The following is a 17792-nucleotide window of genomic DNA, read 5'->3' as shown; positions in this document are numbered from 1 at the left end:
TTGCCAGGGGCTGGGGGAGAGATGGGAATGGGGGGTGACTGCTAATGGGGATGGGATTTTTTTGAGGATGATGAAAATGTTTTGGCTGGAGGCGCTCACTGTACACCATTGTGGCAGGTGAGAATTCTACCACTGAACCACCAATGCCTGACTGCACACCATTGTGAAGGCACTAAAGGCCACATTGGATTGGATGCTTTAAAATGATTAATTTTATGTTATGTAAATTTCACCTCAATTAAAAAAAATGCGAATGAGGCCGAGTGTGTTGGCTCATGCCTATAATCCCAGCACTTTGAGAGGCCGAGACAGTGGATCACTTGAGGCCAGGAGTTCAAGACCATCCTGGCTGACATGATGAAACCCTGTCTCTACTAAAAATACAAAAATTAGTCGGGCGTGGTGGTGGGTGCCTGTAATCCCAGCTACTTGGGAGGCTGAGACATGAGAAGCGCTTGAACTTGGGAGGCAGAGGTTGCAATGAGCCAAGATCGTGCCACTGCACTTTAGCCTGGGTGACAGAGCAAGACTCTGTTTCAAAAAGAAAAAAAAAAAAAAAATGGTGAGTCTGCCATGCCCAGAGGAAGGCCTGCTCCTGAGATCAAAAGGGACAGAGAGATCAGGAACAGGGTGCAGAGTATGAGGATATGGGAGGAGAATCACCCCTCGTTGGCCCCCACTTGGAGATGGGGGTGTGGGAACCCTGCTAGCCCTGGCTTTGTGGGTGTGCCAGGGTGACTGGGTGTGAAGCGCCTAGACCTGTCTGGGTAGGGAAGTAAGTCACATGCACAAACACTCCAGCCCCTTTTTGCATGGGAGACACAGCACATGCGTGTTCACATGTGTGCTCAGATCAGGGTGTGTAGGTGTGGACCTGATGCCTACATGTATACACATGTGTGCTTGAGCCTGGGGGTGAAGGTCCATATGCACCCCCCTCATGCAGTGTTGTGGGGCTGAAGCCTTGCGGAGGAGGTAGGGGATAGAGGAGAGTTGAGCCCTTCCCCTAAGGCCACTAGTGTGCCCCTCCTCCATCGCCCCATCTCTCCCAGCTACGAAGGACCTGGGGGCAGCCCCAGCCTCCCCTCTTCCCCATACTGTAAATTCTGAGAAATCCTGTCCTGTGGTTTGGCCTGGGCCCTCCTCGCCCGCCCTCGTCCCCAGCAGGGCTGCCCTGGCCACTGTCTTCCTGTCTTGGGGCCCAGGTTTGGGGTCATGGTGAAAGACTAAGAAACCCCGTCCCAGACTGGGTTCTTAGACAGAGCGAAGAGGGCTCTACCCTGCTTCTCACGACTTTGCTTTGCCTCTCTGGGCCTCAGTTTCTTCTTCTACAGAATGGAGATAATTGTAGTTCCTACCCCCTGAGGGCTGAGGGAGAAGTCAAGGAGGTGACACCCCCGGAGCGGTGACAACTGAGTCTAGCAGGTCCTAATGCACCTGCTGCATGCTGGCTATCACTGTTATTCACTTCCTGCATCTTGCTTTACTCCAGACTCCACACTTTTATCCTCGCTGTTCCCTTACACAGAATATCCTCATCTCTCTCCTCCTTGGCAAACCCAGGAATAATCCAAATCCTAATTCAAATTCCATTTCCTCCGGAAACAGGGGAGGGTGGTGAGATGAGCTGGATCTGGCAGGCAGGAAACCTGGGTTCTCAACTCTGCCACGGACATGCTGGATGGCCTTGAGCAGGCCACTGTGCTGCTCTGTGACTCAGTTTCCCCATTTGAGCTCTGATGCTCCAGGTTTTTTTTTTTTAGTCTCTCTCTCCTTTTTTTTTTTTTTTGAGATGGAGTCTCACTCTGTTGCCAGGCTGGAGTAGAGTGGCGTGACCTTGGCTCACTGCAACCTCCACCTCCCGGGTTCAAGCAATTCTCCTGCCTCAGCCTCCTGAGTAGCTGGGATTACCGGGGTGCACTACCATGCCTGGCTAATTTTCGTATTTTTAGTAGAGATGGGCTTTCACCTTGTTGGTCAGGCTGGTCTCGAACTCCTGAACTCAGGTCATCTGCCCACTTTGGCTGCCCGAAGTGCTGGGATTACAGGTGTGAGCCACTGCATCTGGCCTGCTCTGTGGTTCCTAAGGCCCTCCAAGGACCTCTCACCCTGCACACCCCAAGCTCACTTCCTCTCCTGATGCTGAGCCACGTGTCTGTAGCTGTTCTTGGACAAATCACAAAAGTTGTAGAATTTATTGTGCAGGAGGTTTTGGGACCTCCAGAGACCTGCCAATAACCCTCATCCTTCTGTCCCCCAAAAGGCAGCTTAAATTCACCCACTTCCAAGTTTTGCACACCCTGTCACCTCCTCATTTTCCTGAAACCACTCAGTTGCCCCATACGCTGCCACTTCCATGCTATCCATCTTCCCATCGCTCCCTATTCCTTCTAGAGAAAAAATCCAAAGTTGTCCCTGTGGCTGTCAATTACAAAACACATTTGGGTGGTGGCACACGCCTGTACTCTCAGCTACTTGGGAGGCTGAGGCAGGAGGATCACTTGAGTCCAGGAGTTAAAGGCTGCAGTAAGCTGTGATTGCACCACTGCACTCCAACTGGGGTGACTGAGCAAGACCCTGACTCAATAAAACCCGGCCACGCCTGGCTAAATTTTTAATTTTAATTTTTTGGTAAAGACAGGATCTCACTATGTTGCTCAGGCTGGTCTCAAACTCCTGGGCTCAAGTGATCCACCTGCCTCAGCCTCCCAAGTAGCTGGGAGTACAGGCACGTCCCACTATGTCTGGCTAATTTTTTATTTTTATTTTTGTAGAGATGGGGTCTTGCTATGTTGCCCAGACTGGTTTGAAACTCCTGGCCTCAAATGATCCTCTCGCCTCACTCGGGGCACTTTTTGTCACCTGAAATCTTCATTTCTGCCTGCATTTGTTGTTTGTTTCTTCTGCTCTGTGGAAAGCTCTGAGATTATCAAGTGTGAGTTCCTGAATATGGTAGTGAACAAGATACCTACACAGCCCATGCTCTCCTGGAAGGGGAACCGGGGCCGGGTCGGGGGCAACCTGACTCCAGTTGGGCATACAGCATAACGTTTGATCCTAATAAATGTTAGGGTGAACTGACGCCTGGTGCTGGGTGTCCTGATCTGTCTGGTTGGTCGCATGGGGACTTCCCTGAGATCTGAAGCTGGCATAGGTGTGAACCGGGGAAAGATGTCAGGAAAGGAAGTGTTCCAGGTGATGGGAACAGCAGGTGCAAAGACCCTGAGGTGGGAGGCAAAGTGCTGAGTTTGAGAGAACAAAGAAGGGGCTGGAGTACAGAGTGCAATGAGGGAACAAAGAAGGATGAGCAGGAGAACAATGGGGAGGAGTCATTCATCAGTGGGGTTCTGGGAAAATGGATTAGCCCCAGGGCCATAGGGAGCCATCGAAGGATATAGAGCAGGAGAGGAGCATAGTCAGGTTTACTTCTAGCACAGGAGATTCATAGGGTTTTTAGTTGGGGGTTGGTAGACTGAGAGGGGAAGAAAAGGCTGCTGGGTGCCCAGGAGGGAGGAGGGGGTCTAGCTTGGGCTGCAGGGAGACAGGGGGCTGGGGAGAAGGGGATGGAAGGAAGGGGGGTGCAGGAGGTCAGATGATCCCGCTGAGGGGCGACTGCCAACCAGGTGGGCCGGACCCAGATTGTACTCACTGCTCTCCTCGGTCAGCAGTCAGTGGAGTTCTGGCAAAATTCCTTAGCCTCCGATGTTGAACTCTGTTACTCAGTCCGGCCCCGGCTTTCTGCTCTTCCCCACATCTGGAGGCCACATCTGCCCAGTGAAGTTTTAGGAGACCGGCAGGTGCACAGCTGGGAGTGAGGGTATAGGGATGTGTGTTGGGGGGCGGGGAGGGGATGATCCTGCTAAAACCAGGATTCCCTGTGTGTTGGGAATTCAATGTCTCCTTTCTAGGTAGGGTTTAATTCTGCTGTGCTGGGGCGAGGTGTTGGCTGGGGGGTCCGTCTTGTTCCTGACACAGCGGCCTGGGTGGAGTGGGCCTGGGGGCTGCAGGTAGGGGTGAGTCCCTGGTCTCCATCTGGGCCAGTCTCACCCAGGCTCCTGCTGGGTTCCGCACCTTGAGTCTCCCCTGGGAAGACTTCCAAGAGCTGTCTTCCTCTGTGGGGTTGGGATGAGGGTAAAGGGAGTCAGGTTTTCCCCTGAGTAAAATTCAAGGGAGCATCAAAAATCACAGCCAGGCCGGGCGCGGTGGCTCAAGCCTGTAATCCCGGCACTTTGGGAGGCCGAGACGGGTGGATCACGAGGTCAGGAGATCGAGACCATCCTGGCTAATACGGTGAAACCCCGTCTCTACTTAAAAAATACAAAAAACTAGCCAGGCGAGGTGGCGGGCGCCTGTAGTCCCAGCTACTCTGGAGGCTGAGGCAGGAGAATGGCGTAAACCCGGGAGGCGGAGCTTGCAGTGAGCTGAGATCCGGCCACTGCACTCCAGCCCGGGTGACAGAGCCAGACACCGTCTCAAAAAAAAAAAAACAAAAAAAAACAAAAATCACAGCCATCAAGGTAAATGATATTTCAATGCAATGTTCCTTTTTTTCTTTGTTTGTTTCTTTTTGTTTTGTTTTTGAGACAGAGTCTTGCTTTGTTGCCCAGGCTGGAGTGCAGTGATGCAATCTCTGCTCACTGCAACCTCCACTTCCTTGGTTCAAGCAATTCTTATGCCTCAGCCTCCCGAGTAGCTGGGATTACAGGCACGTGCCACCATGCCTGGCTAATTTTTGTACTTATAGTAGAGATGGGGTTTCACCATGTAGGCCAGGCTGGTCTCGAATTCCTGACCTCAGTTAATCTGCCTGCCTTGGCCTCCCAAAGTGCTGGGATTACAGGCATGAGCCACTGTGCCTGGCCCGAAGTGTTCTTTTTTTTTTTATGTTTTCTTTTTTCTTGACACATGGTCTTACTCTGTCATCCAGGCTGGAGTGCAGTAGCATGATCATAGCTCACTGCAGCCTTGAACTCCTGGCTCAAGTGATCCACCTGTCTCAGCCTCCCAAGTAGCTGGGACTACAGGCATGTGCCACCATGCCAGGCTAATTTTTTTAGCTTTTGTAGAGTCAGGATCTTGCTATGTTGCTCAGGCTGGTCGCAAACTCCTGTGTGCAACTGATTCTCCTGCCTCTGCCTCCCAGTGTTGGGATTACAGGTACAAGGCGCTGCACCTGGTACTTTGGTGTCAAATTTTAAAATGAAGCCAAGCTTGCCTCTGCATCTACTCACCCTGAATTGGTGGCCTCAGCATCATCTCTGCTGGGTTCATCACTTCCCTAGCGGAATAATCCTGTCTTCGCCAAATACTTCCTCTCCTGGGCCTCGTGATAAATGGGGGCCCTCTCTGTCTGCTCAAACCCTTGAGAGACAGTTTCCAGATTTCTGGGTCCTGGGTTGCTCTCTGTCTATCTGGAGGGTGAGTCCAAGTCTGGACTTAGGAGTCCATCTTTGACATGATCTAGTTGCATCAGCAGCCCCACCACCTATTGAGAGCTAGATGTGTACTAAGCATGCTAAGTCCACCTCATGCATTAGTCAAAAAGCAATTTTAAAAATTTATGGTCAGCTGGGCGCGATGGCTCACACCTGTAATCCCAGCACTTTGGGAGGCCGAGGCGGGCGGATCACGAGGTCAGGAGATTGAGACCATCCTGGCTAACACGGTGAAACCCCGTCTCTACTAAAAATACAAAAAATTAGCTGGACGTTGTGGCGGGTGCCTGTATTCCCAGGTACTCGAGAGACCGAGGCAGGAGAATGGCGTGAACCTGGGAGGTGGAGCTTGCAGTGAGCCCAGATCATGCCACTGCACTCCAGCCTGGGCAACAGAGCAAGACTCCATCTCAAAAACAAAAAAAAATTATGTCTGGCCAGGCGTGGTGACTCACGCCTGTAATCCCAGGACTTTGGAAGGCCGAGGCAGGAGGATCATTTGAGGTCAGGAGTTAGAGACCAGCCTGGCCAACATGGTGAAACCCCATCTCTATTATAAGTACAAAAATTAGGCTGGGCTTGGTGGCGGGCACCTGTAATCCCAGTTGCTCGGGAGGCTGAGTTAGGAAAATTGCTTGAACCCAGGAGGCAGAGGTTGCAGTGAGCCAAGATCGTACCACTGCACTCCAGCCTGAGTGATAGAGTGAGACTCAGTCTCCAAAAAAAAAAAAAAAAAAAAAAATTATATATATATATATATATATATATATATATATATATGTCTATGGAGGTATTTGCATCATAAAACATTCAAGCAATTACATTCATATATAAACTCGAAAGGTTCCAGCCTCCCATCTTAAAGGCGACTGAAATTTAAGAGATGTCCTTCTACACTACCCAGAGAGCCTGCATGAGCTCATTTTATCTTCATAAAACTCCCCTGAAGTGAGCGCTGACACGGCTCCATTTTTCAGGTGTGGCTCAGAGAGGTCAGGCCACTTGTCTAAGGTCACACAGCATGTGAGGAAGCTGCCTGGAACCCAGGCCTGTCTGACTCCAATGTCTAAGGAAGAGAGGGGAAGTGGCCTCCCACAGAAGAGGATTCTTCTTGGCTCATTTATTCAGTCACTCAATCATGTTTGAATGTTGTGGATCATTCAGTCATTCAACAAACATTTATCGCTCATGACTGCATGATGAGTGCTGTTCTGGAAGCTGGGAACATAGCAGTGACACTGGGGGGCCCTGTCCTCATGGAACTCACGGTCGGGGGTGGTGACACCATTGGTTAACAATAAATCAAACAGAAATTTGATGGTCACAACTAGGGAAAAGATTAGGAAAGAAAAAGAACTGTCTGGGTGGACACCAGAGGATCCTAAAGCAAACATCCATATTTTAAAATATACTCATGGCCGGCCGGGTGTGGTGGCTCACGCCTGTAATCCCAGCACTTTGGGAGGCCGAGGCGGGTGGATCACGAGGTCAGGAGATCGAGACCATCCTGGCTAACACGGTGAAACCCCGTCTCTACTAAAAATACAAAAAAATTAGCCGGGTGTGGTGGCGGGTGCCTGTAGTCCCAGCTGCTGGGGAGGCTGAGGCAGGAGAATGGTGTGAACCTGGGAGGCGGAGCTTGCAGTGAGCCAAGATCGCACCACTGCACTCCAGCCTGGGTGATAGAACAAGACTCCATCTCAAAAAAAAAAAAAAAAAAAAATATATATATATATATACACACACACATACACACTCATATATATATGTGTATATATATGTGTGTGTGTGTATATATATACGTGTATACACACACACACACACACACACTCATGGCCAGGCATGGTGGCTCACATCTGTAATCCCAGAACTTTGGGAGGCTGAGGCAGGAGGACTGCTGGAGCCCAGGAATTTGAAACCAGCCTGGGCGACATAGTGAGACCCTATCTCTACAAAAAATTAAAAAAAAAAAAAAAAAAGCGAGATGTGGGGGCGTGTGCCTGTAGTGCCAGCTATTCAGAGGGCTGAGATGGGAGGATGGCGTGAGCTGAGTTGAAGGAGGTTATAATCATGGCTGCAGTGAACTGTGATTGTGCCACTGTATTCCAGCCTGGGCAACAGAGTGAGACCCTATCTCAAAAAAAATATGTATTACATATTTATATTCACGTGGTTCAAAATTTAAATACTTCAGTTAGGCAGCTATGCAATACATCCACCATCTTAAACTTTCATGGCAGGGGAGGAACTAGGAAAAAGATGTTTAAAAAGGCTCCTCATGGGGCAATAATGAAATGTAGGCTGAGAAACACTGGCATGGAAGCTGCCACTGTTCAGTTTTTCTTTTTGTGATCTTTGAGATAGTTTTTAGTTTTTTTCAGCTTTTCTTTTTGTGATATTTGAGATGGACATTTTATTTTTTGCTTTATCTTTTGATTATTTATTTTTTTTTTTTTTTTTGAGATGGAGTCTCACTCTGTCACCAGGCTGGAGTGTAGTGGTGCGATCTCGGCTCACAGCAACCTCCGCCTCCCGGGTTCAAGCGATTCCCCTGCCTCAGCTTCCCAAATAGCTGGGACTACAGGCACGTGCCACCATGCTGGGTTAAAGTTTTGTATTTTAGTAGAAGGCGGGATTTCACCATGTTGGCCAAGATGGTCTTGATCTCCTGACCTCGTGATCTGTTTGCCTTGGCCTCCCAAAGTGTTGGGATTACAGGCATGAGCTGCTGCACCCGGCCTAAAAAATTTTTTTTTAATTAAAAACATTTTTTAAGATTTGTTTTGTAGAGATGTATTCCCATTTTGTTGCCCAAGCTGGTCTCGAATTCTAGGCTCAAGTGACCGTCTCGCCTCAGCCTCCCACAATTACAGGTGTGAGCCACCACTCCCAGCCTATTCTAGACTTTTTTTTTTTAAATTGAGACAGGGTCTTGCTCTGTTGCCCAGGCTGGAGTGCTGAGGTACGTTCACGGCTCACTGCAGCCTCAACCTCCTGGGCTCAAGCCATCCTCCTGCCACAGACCCCTGAGTAGCTGGGATTATAGACGTGCACCACCACTCCTGGCTAATATTTGTATTTTTGTAGAGACTGAGGTGTCACTACATTGCCCAGGCTGGTCTCGAACTCCTGGCCTCAAACAGTCTTCTGGCTTCTGCCTCCCAAAATGCTGGGATTACAGGTGTGAGCCACTGTGCCTGATCTATACTAGACATTTTCTTTTTTCTTTTCTTTTTTTTTTTTTTTTGTTTAAAATCTTGCTCCAGGCTGGATGTGGTGGCTCACGCCTGTAATCCCAGCACTTTGGGAGGCCGAGGTGGGTGGATCACAAGGTCAGGAGATCGAGACCATCCTGGCTGACACAGTGAAACCCTGTCTCTAGTGAAAATACAAAAAATTAGCCAGGCATGGTGGCAGGCACCTGTAATCCCAGCTACTCGGGAGGCTGAGGCAGGAGGATGGCATGAACCTGGGAGGCAGAGCTTGCAGTGAGCCGAAATCACGCCACTGTACTCCAGCCTGGTGACACAGCGAGACTCCCTCTCAAAAAAAAAAAAAAAAACAAAGCAAAAAACTTTCTCAAAACCTCAGAATATTCTAGACATTTTAAAGCAAACACCCACATCTCCTTTTATTCCTCTTTTTATGTTAAAGATAACATACTGTTCTGGGCTGTCTTTTTTGCCACACTGTATCTTGGGGATCACTCCACGTCAGAACACAGCTTGCTCATTTATTTTAAAGCCCGTGTAGCATTTCTCTTGTGTTGGAATACAATTTATTTAATTGGTTTGTATGGATGGTCGCGTATCTTGTTTCCAGTGTTTTGCGGCCAGAAAACGCCATGTCACAGATGATGGATAACTACATTGACGTCATTTCGCATACAAGTTGATCGTATCAGAAGGAGACATTCCTGGAAGTACCATAGCTGGGCCAGGTGTGTGTGGCGGCAATATGTCCTGCATAGAGTTGTACCAATTTCCCTCCCCACTTTCAAGGTAAAACAGTGCTAGTTTCCCCAGAACCTCACCAACGGTGAGTGTTATCAAATCTTTTGATCACCAATCTGATGGGTTAAAACGACATCGCAGTATAGGTGTAATGTTCATTTCCCTTATGAAATTGAGCATCTTCTCCTGTGTCTAAAAACAGTTTGTCTTTCTTTCTTGATGAGCTCCGTGTTCATATCCTTTGCTAACTTTTTCACATACCCTTGTGGTATTTTTCCTGTTGATTCTTTCTGAGAGCTCTTTATATATGACAGACGTTATTCCTTTCTGTTGTGAGTTCCAAGTATTTTTTCCATTTGTCATTACAAATTATTATTATTATTATTATTTTATTTATTTATTTTTTGAGACAGAGTCTTGCTCTGTTGCCCAGGCTGGAGTGCAATGGCTTGATCTCAGCTCACTGCAATCTCCACCTCCCAGGTCCAAGCGATTCTCCTGCCTCAGCCTCCTGAGTGGCTGGGATTGCAGGCGCCTACCACCACGCCTGGCTAATTTTTGTATTTTTAGTAGACACAAGGTTTCACCATGTTGGCCAGGCTGGTCTCGAACTCCTGACATCGTGATCCACCCACCTCAGCCTCCCAAAGTGCTGGGATTACAGACATGAGCCACTGCCCCGACCTATTTATTATTTTTAAATGGTCATTTGTCTTTTGACTTGGATGGGGGTGATTTTGACCTTGCAGATTTTTTGGGGGTTGTTTTGAATGAAGTCAACTGTTGTAATCATTTCTTTTGTGGCAGCTGGGATTTGTGGGGCTACCTTTGATAAGATGGGAGAGAGAGATTGAGATTAATTTATTTTTTAATTTATTTTTTAATTTATATTTAATTATTTTTTATTTTAATTTTTTTCAATGCTTTTCAAACCTTATTTATTTATTTTTTTAAACAGAGTCCCACTCTGTCACCCAGGCTGGAATGCAGTGGCAACCTCCGCCTCCCAGGTTCAAGTGATTCTCTTGCCTCAGCCTCCTGGGTAGCTGGGACTACAGGCACCGGCCACCATGCCCAGCTAATTTTTGTCTTTAATAGAGATGGGGTTTTGCCATGTTGGCCAGGCTGGATTTGAACTCCTGACCTCAAGCGATCTGCCCACCTTGGGCTCCCAAAGTGCTGGGATTACAGGTGTGAGCCACCATGCCTGGCCGCTTTTCAAACTTTAATGTGCTGAGGAATCCCCTGTGGATTTTGTTAAAATGATTCAGTGGGTCTTGAGTAGGATCTGAGATTCCCCTTTTATTTTCTTCTTTTCTTTTCTATTCTTTCTTTCCAGGGTCTTTCTCTGTCGCCCAAGCTGGAGTGCAATAGTATGATTATAGCTCACTGTAGCCTCCAACTCCTGGGCTCAAGCAATCCTCCCACCTCAGCCTCCTGAGTAGCTGGGACTACAGGTGCACACCACCACATCTGGCTAGTATTTTTATTTTGGTAGAGATAGGATCTCACTATGTTGCCTAAGCTGGTCTTGAACTCCTGGCTCAAGTGATCCTCCCACCTCAGCCTCCCAAAATACTGGGATTACAGGCACGAGCCACCATACCTGGCCTAATAAACCTTATGTTACATGATAAGAGAAGGGATAAGACAAAGATATTTTATATACCTGTAAACACATTCATAGCAAATTAAGGAAGAAATATTGTTGACAGCTACAGTCCTCATTTCTGTAACTGGTCATGTGGTTATAGCTGTTATTTTTTAACTAACTTTAGAACAACTCTTGGTATCAAAGCTAATTTTTGTATTTTTAGTAGAGATAGGGCTTCACCATGTTGGCTTGGCTGGTTTAGAACTCCTGACCTCAGGTGATCCACCTGCCTCGGTCTCCCACAGTGCGGGAATTATAGGCGTGAGTCACTGCGCCTTGCCTAGTGTTTTGGATTGTTAGTAGAGATGAGGTCTGGCTGTGTTTCCCAGGCTGGTCTTGAACTCCTGAGTGCAAGTGAGCCTCCCATCTTTTCCAAGTGGCTGGGACTAAGGTGCCACCATGCTTGGCAAATCTTTTTGAGTTTTAGTAGAGATGAGATCTGGCTATGCTGCCCAGTCTGGTCTTGAACTCCTGAGCTCAAGCAATCCTCTTACCTCAGCCTTTCAAAGTGCTGGCATTATAGGAGTGAGCCACCATACCTGGCCCCATTTCTTGTTTGCTGTGGTTTCCTTAGATTTGGGCGCATAGCGGGTGATCAATGAATGTTTGTGGGATCAATGTATGAATGACTTGAATCAGAATTGAAGAAATTGGGGACCTGAGAGGCTGAGGCAAAGGAAATTGGAGAATTGGGAGGCTGAGGCGAGAGAATCATTTGAGCTCAGGAGTTCAAGACCAGCCTGGGCAACATAGCCAGATCTCATGTCTACTAAAAATCAAAACGATTAGCCAAGCATGGTGGCAGACCCTGAGGGTGTGTGTGGGCCTGGAGGGGGTGGTGGTCAGGGTCTTGAGTTCTTGGTGCTCAGGGTTGGGGGCAGGTGGCAGGTGGAGGCTTACCTATGAGTCACAGGAGGAAGTGAGATTTCTAACAACAGCTTTGAGGTAGTGAGCTCCCCATCTCTGGGAGTGTGTAAACGGGAAGGGCACTTGTCCGGAGGGTTGTAGAGGAAATTTCTGCCCCAGGGAAGGTCTGGAGCTGAGGGAACAGGGAACCATAGCCTGATCTAAATGAGGATTCACTGGGTTTCCCAGGAGTCCAGGGGTGACATGGTTTCTGCATCACCCTCACTTCCTGTGGCATCTGAGACTCATCCTGTCTCACGTACCTTCTGTGCCTTGTGGCTGGAGCTTGGAGTGGGTCTTACTTGGGGTCTGGGTGTCTGTCTTGCTCCAGGCATCATGGTTCTGAATTTCATGCCTTCGAACTTGGAGGTGCTGCCCCCTGGTGTGGAGGAGAAGAAATGCCTCCTCAACACCCCATGACCTCCTGGTAGGGGGTTCTGTTCATTCCACAGGTTGAGCCTGCCTTGGGGAGAGCCAGGTTGAGTCAAAGGGGGTCCAACCCTGAATATTTCTGACCTGGGGATCTTGACCTGTCAGTGGGGGCCCCTCACCTGCAAGCTGAGGATTTCACACTAACCCAGGGTGAGCCTGGAGCTGCAGCCTCGTCTCCAGGACACAGTGGGACAGGCTGGGTGGGGAGTGTCTCACGGCAGACTTGGAGGGTAGGTGAGGTCACCTCACTGCTCCACAAATAAATGCATTTCCATCTGGAAAATTCCGAGCATAAACATGGTTCTTTTTTTTTTTTTTTTTTTTGAGACGGAGTCTCGCTCTGTCGCCCGGGCTGGAGTGCAGTGGCCGGATCTCAGCTCACTGCACGCTCCGCCTCCCGGGTTTACGCCATTCTCCTGCCTCAGCCTCCCGAGTAGCTGGGACTACAGACGCCTGCCACCTCGCCCGGCTAGCTTTTTGTATTTTTTTTTTAGTAGAGACGGGGTTTCACCGTGTTAGCCAGGATGGTCTCGATCTCCTGACCTCGTGATCCGCCCGTCTCGGCCTCCCAAAGTGCTGGGATTACAGGCTTGAGCCACTGCGCCCGGCCATAAACATGGTTCTTACAGGTGAGTCAGACAGAAAGGGAGAGAAAGAGACAGAGGGGGAGAGAGAGAGAGGCAGAGACAGAGACACACACACTGGTTCAGGGAGAAAGAAACACATCAAGTGAGGCCAGGTGCGGTGGCTCATGCCTGGAATTCCAGCACTTTGGGAGGCAGAGGTGGGTGGATCGCCTGAGCCCAGGAGTTGGAGACCAGCTTGAGCAACATGGCGAAACCCCATCTCTCCTAAAACTACAAAAAAGTAGCCAGATGTGGTGGCATGCACCTGTAGTCCCAGCTATTCAGGAGACTGAGGTGGGAGGATCACCTGAGCTGGGGGAGGCTGAGGCTGCAGTGAGTCATGATCCTGCCGCTGCACTCCAGCTGGGCTGACAGAGTGAGACCCTGTTTCAAAAACCAATCAACCAACCAACCAACCAACAGCAAGTGAGCACAAAACTCCCGAAAAGTTAGCAATGCACAGAAAGACACAGCAGGAGCCTACAGAGCCTGTGATGGTGCTCCCTAAATAGTGACTGGCTGAAAGAATGAATGAATGAGTGAATGAATGATTTCTTGGGCTGAGCAAAAAACGGACTTGACACAGACTTGGATAACCTCCAGCAGCTCCTGTCTACTATGTTGATAAACTGGGGGATGTGTCCAGATTGCTGGCTGGAGGTCCGGATGTCCCTCGGGCTGGGCTAGGGAGCATGGAGACAGAGGGTCCTACCTCCAGAGGGAACCCAGTACGAACTGTAGGGAGAAAGTCCAGCCTCCCCATCCTGAGAGGCTGGATTCCCCATCCCGACCCTGCCAGGGACAGGGTGGGGTGGGAGAGGCCTCCTTGAGCATCCCCAGTGCATGTCCCAGGGAAAGCTCATGGGGACTCAGAGGAACAGGCTGAGAGATGGGCTTTTAATGGAATGGAGGGAGATGGGGAGGCACAGCCTGGGGCACACGGGCCCTGGGGGCCTGTGCTGGGGCGAGGCAGAGAGCCAGTGTCCAGGTGAAGCTCCTTGCCTGGGGTATCTGCCCCAGGGTTGCAGTGGATTGGGAAGCCCTTAGGAGTGTCACTATCCTCTGATGTCCAAGTCTTGCTTGATAGTATGGGGTCCAGGGAATGGTCTTGGGGAGTGAGTTCCAGAAAGCCTGTGAGAGTTCCAGGGTGGGGTGTCCACCATGGGGTGCCTGGGAGGGTATCTTTGGGGGAGTCTGTGCAGGAGGGAGTTGGGAGGTGTCGGAACACAGAGGAGGGTCTAGGGTCTAGTGGGGTCATTATAGGATGCTCTTGGGGACCAGAGCATGACATTTGGGAGGCTGGCTCTTTCCTGGGAGGAGTTGGGGGCTGAGGAAGGGGATCAGGAAGTGTCCTGTGAGAGAGAACATTTGGGAGTATTTTGGGCGGAGACGCAGTGCAAGTAAGTGGTCTTAGAGCAACAGGGGTCCAACTTGGGGTTTCGGGGGCGGATCTCCGAATGATGTGTTTTGGGAGGATGGATGGGGGATGGGTGATGGGAGCACCTGGTCGGTGGAGGTGGAGCCAAGGGAGGTCTGGGGGAAAAATCCTGAGGGGAGGGGAGATTTCAGCAGGGATGATGGATGCCAGGTGCATCCCATGGTGGGACCATTGTAGGAAAAACTCTTGAAAGTCAGAATCCAGGTATCTGTGATCGATTTGGGGGTCAGCACTTGTAGGGGGCATCCTAGGGAAAACCAATGAAGAGGTGGATTTGGGGTGCTGAGAACCAGGGGTATCTTAACAAGTGGAATCTTGACAAGTGGAATTTAGGGCTGTGTTTGGGGGGTTTAGAAATAAAGGGCAGATTATGGGGGTGCACCTAGGGGTTGGAGCACTCATGGGAAGATTCTGGGAGGCGGTTGGAGCATCCTGGGGTAGACAGTGGGTGGGGGGGGGGCCCTGAGGAGCATATTAAGGGTTTGGAGGGTTTGGTGCCCAGGGGTATTTTGGGGTGCTATATCAAAAGCAATAGATAATGGGATGAGATTACGGAGTCAGAATTTGAGCATGTCTTGACCACTTAGTGGGTAATTAATGAATGTGTGTGGAATCAATGCATGAATCACTTAAACTAGAAACGGAAGGAATTGGGTACGTGGCTTGGGTATGTGGCAGACCCTAGGAGTGTGTGTGGGCATGGAGTGGGTGGTCAGAGCCTTTCATGTTCTTCATGTTTGGGATTGGGGGCAGGTGCCAGGTGGAGGCTTACCTATGACTCATAGGAGGAGGTGATATTTCTAACAATAGCCTTGAGGTAGTGAGCTCCCCATCTCTGGGAGTGTGTAAATGGGAAGGGCATTTGTCAGAGGTGGTCTGGGGTGGGAGTGTCCCAACCCAAGGGTGCCTGGGGAGGGGCACAGATCACAGGAGGATGGGTTGACAGGACTGGAATTTAGTGGTCTGTTGGGAGTTGTTCATGGGGAAGGTGGCTTTAGGGGGTCAGCATTGGGGTGTCTCAGGGCACATATCACAGGAGGTGAGTTAGATCAGCCTGTGGGGCGGGGTGTCCAGAAGTGGATGGGGCAAGCCCTGGAGGAAGGACAGGACAGAGCCGTCTGTAGCAGAGGCTTTACTGCCCCCACACCCTCCCCAGCTCCACCCTGGTCAGTAGCATTTGCGGTACACAATATAGGGACCCTGCTCCTCGTACTGCTCCCGCAGGACCCAGCAGGACTGGAAGGCGCGCAGGGAGGCCAGGATGGAGCCTCCGATCCACACGGAGAAATTCCTGGTGGGCTGGGCAGCCACCACCACGTGGGTCTCGGGAGGCAGAGTGCGCAGCAGCTCTGCCTGGAAGCGACCTTGGAAGCCGGCGAAGAGCGAGGATCCCCCGCAGAGAAGCACGTTCTGGGTCAAGTTCATGCGCATCTCCAGGGACACCTTGCGGAGACTCTGCTTGGCCATGGTGGAGAGGCCGACGGGGGACAGCCCCGGGACCTCTGGGGGGTTGAACAGCAGCTCCGGACACTGGAACAGCTCCTTGCCCAGGGTGACCGTGCGCCCGTCGGGCAGCTTCAGGGTCCGCTTGTACTCCTGCTCTGGCCGGGCCTGCTCCTTCTGGAAGTCAGAGGCCACATAGCAATAGTGGTGCTTAATGTTCTCCACCAGGTCCAGGTCCTGCTGTCCCAGGGACAGGCCGGCCTGGAGCAGCATCTCCGCCAGGAAGGCGGTCAGGTGGTTGCCCGCCAGGTCCAGACGCTCCGTGGCGTGGGGCAGGTTGTAGCCCTGGAAGACGGGCACCGTGTAGGTGACCCCGTGTCCCGTGTCCACCACCAGCCCGCTGACACGCCCGTGGGCGTAGACAGACAACACCGACTGCGATGCCACGTACATGGCTGGGGAGCGCAGTGACTCGAAGGCCACCTCCACTAGCTTCTCGCGGTTGGTGGCCGGGCTGAAGGGTGGGTCGGAGAACAGCAGCGGGTGGTCGTGGGTGGCCACTCGGAGGTCGTGCTCCAGCAGGTGGCGCCAGATGAGCTCGGCGGCATCCCAGTCCACTACGATACCGCTGCGCAGGGGTTGCACCAGCGTCAGCTCCGGACGCACTCGGGCTGCCTCTCCGATGAAAGTCTGCAGCCCCGACTGCCCCGAGGTGGTGGGGTTCTTAGGCTGGCAGCCCAGGATGGTGGCCACGGTGTAGGTGGGGCTGGCCTGCCCAGCAAAACCTACCTTACAGGTGCCTGTGCCCATGTCAATAACCACCGCGCCCGTCTTTGGTGGCAGCCTGTCAGCCACCATGCTGGAGGAGTCCCGCTGCAGGGGCATGTTCACCACTTTGGGACTGGGGTTTGGGCCGGGCCTGGGGGCTTCCAGGGAGGACTGGGATTCTGAGGGCTTGGGTGGACGTGCATCCATGGTTGCAGGACCCCAGGTGAGGGGGCTTTTCCTCTGGGGTTGGGGTTGTGGGGAGAAGAGGTTGAGGCCCGGCCAGTAGCAAGGGCAGGCAGAGAGGGGGAGGGGGTGAGCCCGCAATCTATGACATCACAGTGCATCCTCAGCCTTCTTAAGACATCACAATGCAGCCAAGAGGATGGGTCCTTGCCCAGCCCTGCCTGCCCCAAGGCTGTCATCTCTTCTCAGAAGAGCCAAATTTGGAGGAGGAGATGAGCGTTTCAGAGCAGGACCCTCTGACACATTTCTGCGGGATGCGCTAGAAGCTAATAGGATGGCACCTGGTTTTTGAGAAAAGACAAGCTTTTTGTTGCAGATTGACCCACTGGGAGCTAGGAATCCATCTCAAATCTGTTTCTTGGCTGGCTTTAAGGCAGTAATTTTATTAGAAAAGTTTTGAGGCCGGGCGCTGTGGCTCACACCTGTAATCCCAGCACTTTGGGAAGCCAAGGTGGGCGGATCACCTGAGGTCCAGAGTTTGAGACCAGCCTGATCAACATGGAGAAACCCCGTCTCTACTAAAAATACAAAAACTAGCCAGGTGTGGTGATGCATGCCTGTAGCTCCAGCTGCTCCAGAGGCTGAAGCAGGAGAATCGCTTGAATTCTGGAGGCGGAGGTTGTGGTGAGCGGAGATCACGCCATTGCACTCCAGCCTGGGCAACAAGAGCGAAACTCCATCTCAAGAAAGAAAGAAAGAAAGGAAAGAAAGAAAAGGTTCGGGTGAGGGTGGATTCTGGGATTAGCAGGTGATGGGTGGAAGGAAAGGGAAGGTCTGGGAAGTCCTGGGACATGCGCAGGTATCTTCATAGGCTGCATGTGCATATTTACAGGGAGTGAAACATGCAGGGGAAATTTGTGGCGTGATGTCAGCAAGCTCTTTCTGCATCAACTC

General features: G+C 50.9%; 1 protein-coding gene across 1 annotated transcript; it reads right to left on the bottom strand.

The window, feature by feature from the left end:
* Positions 1-15562: 15562 nt before the first annotated feature.
* On the bottom strand, positions 15563-16986 carry ACTL9 (actin like 9). The gene has a single exon (XM_033198366.1). It carries the CDS (start codon positions 16860-16862, stop codon positions 15612-15614), a length of 1251 nt encoding a protein of 416 aa, XP_033054257.1. The 5' UTR covers positions 16863-16986; the 3' UTR covers positions 15563-15611.
* Positions 16987-17792: the final 806 nt, after the last annotated feature.

This window comes from Trachypithecus francoisi, unplaced genomic scaffold (genome assembly GCF_009764315.1).
Source record: "Trachypithecus francoisi isolate TF-2019V2 unplaced genomic scaffold, Tfra_2.0 Lachesis_group5, whole genome shotgun sequence".
Lineage (NCBI taxonomy): Eukaryota > Metazoa > Chordata > Mammalia > Primates > Cercopithecidae > Trachypithecus > Trachypithecus francoisi.
The sequence above is the reverse complement of the archived record's forward strand: the minus strand, read 5'-3'. Positions and strand labels throughout refer to the sequence as shown.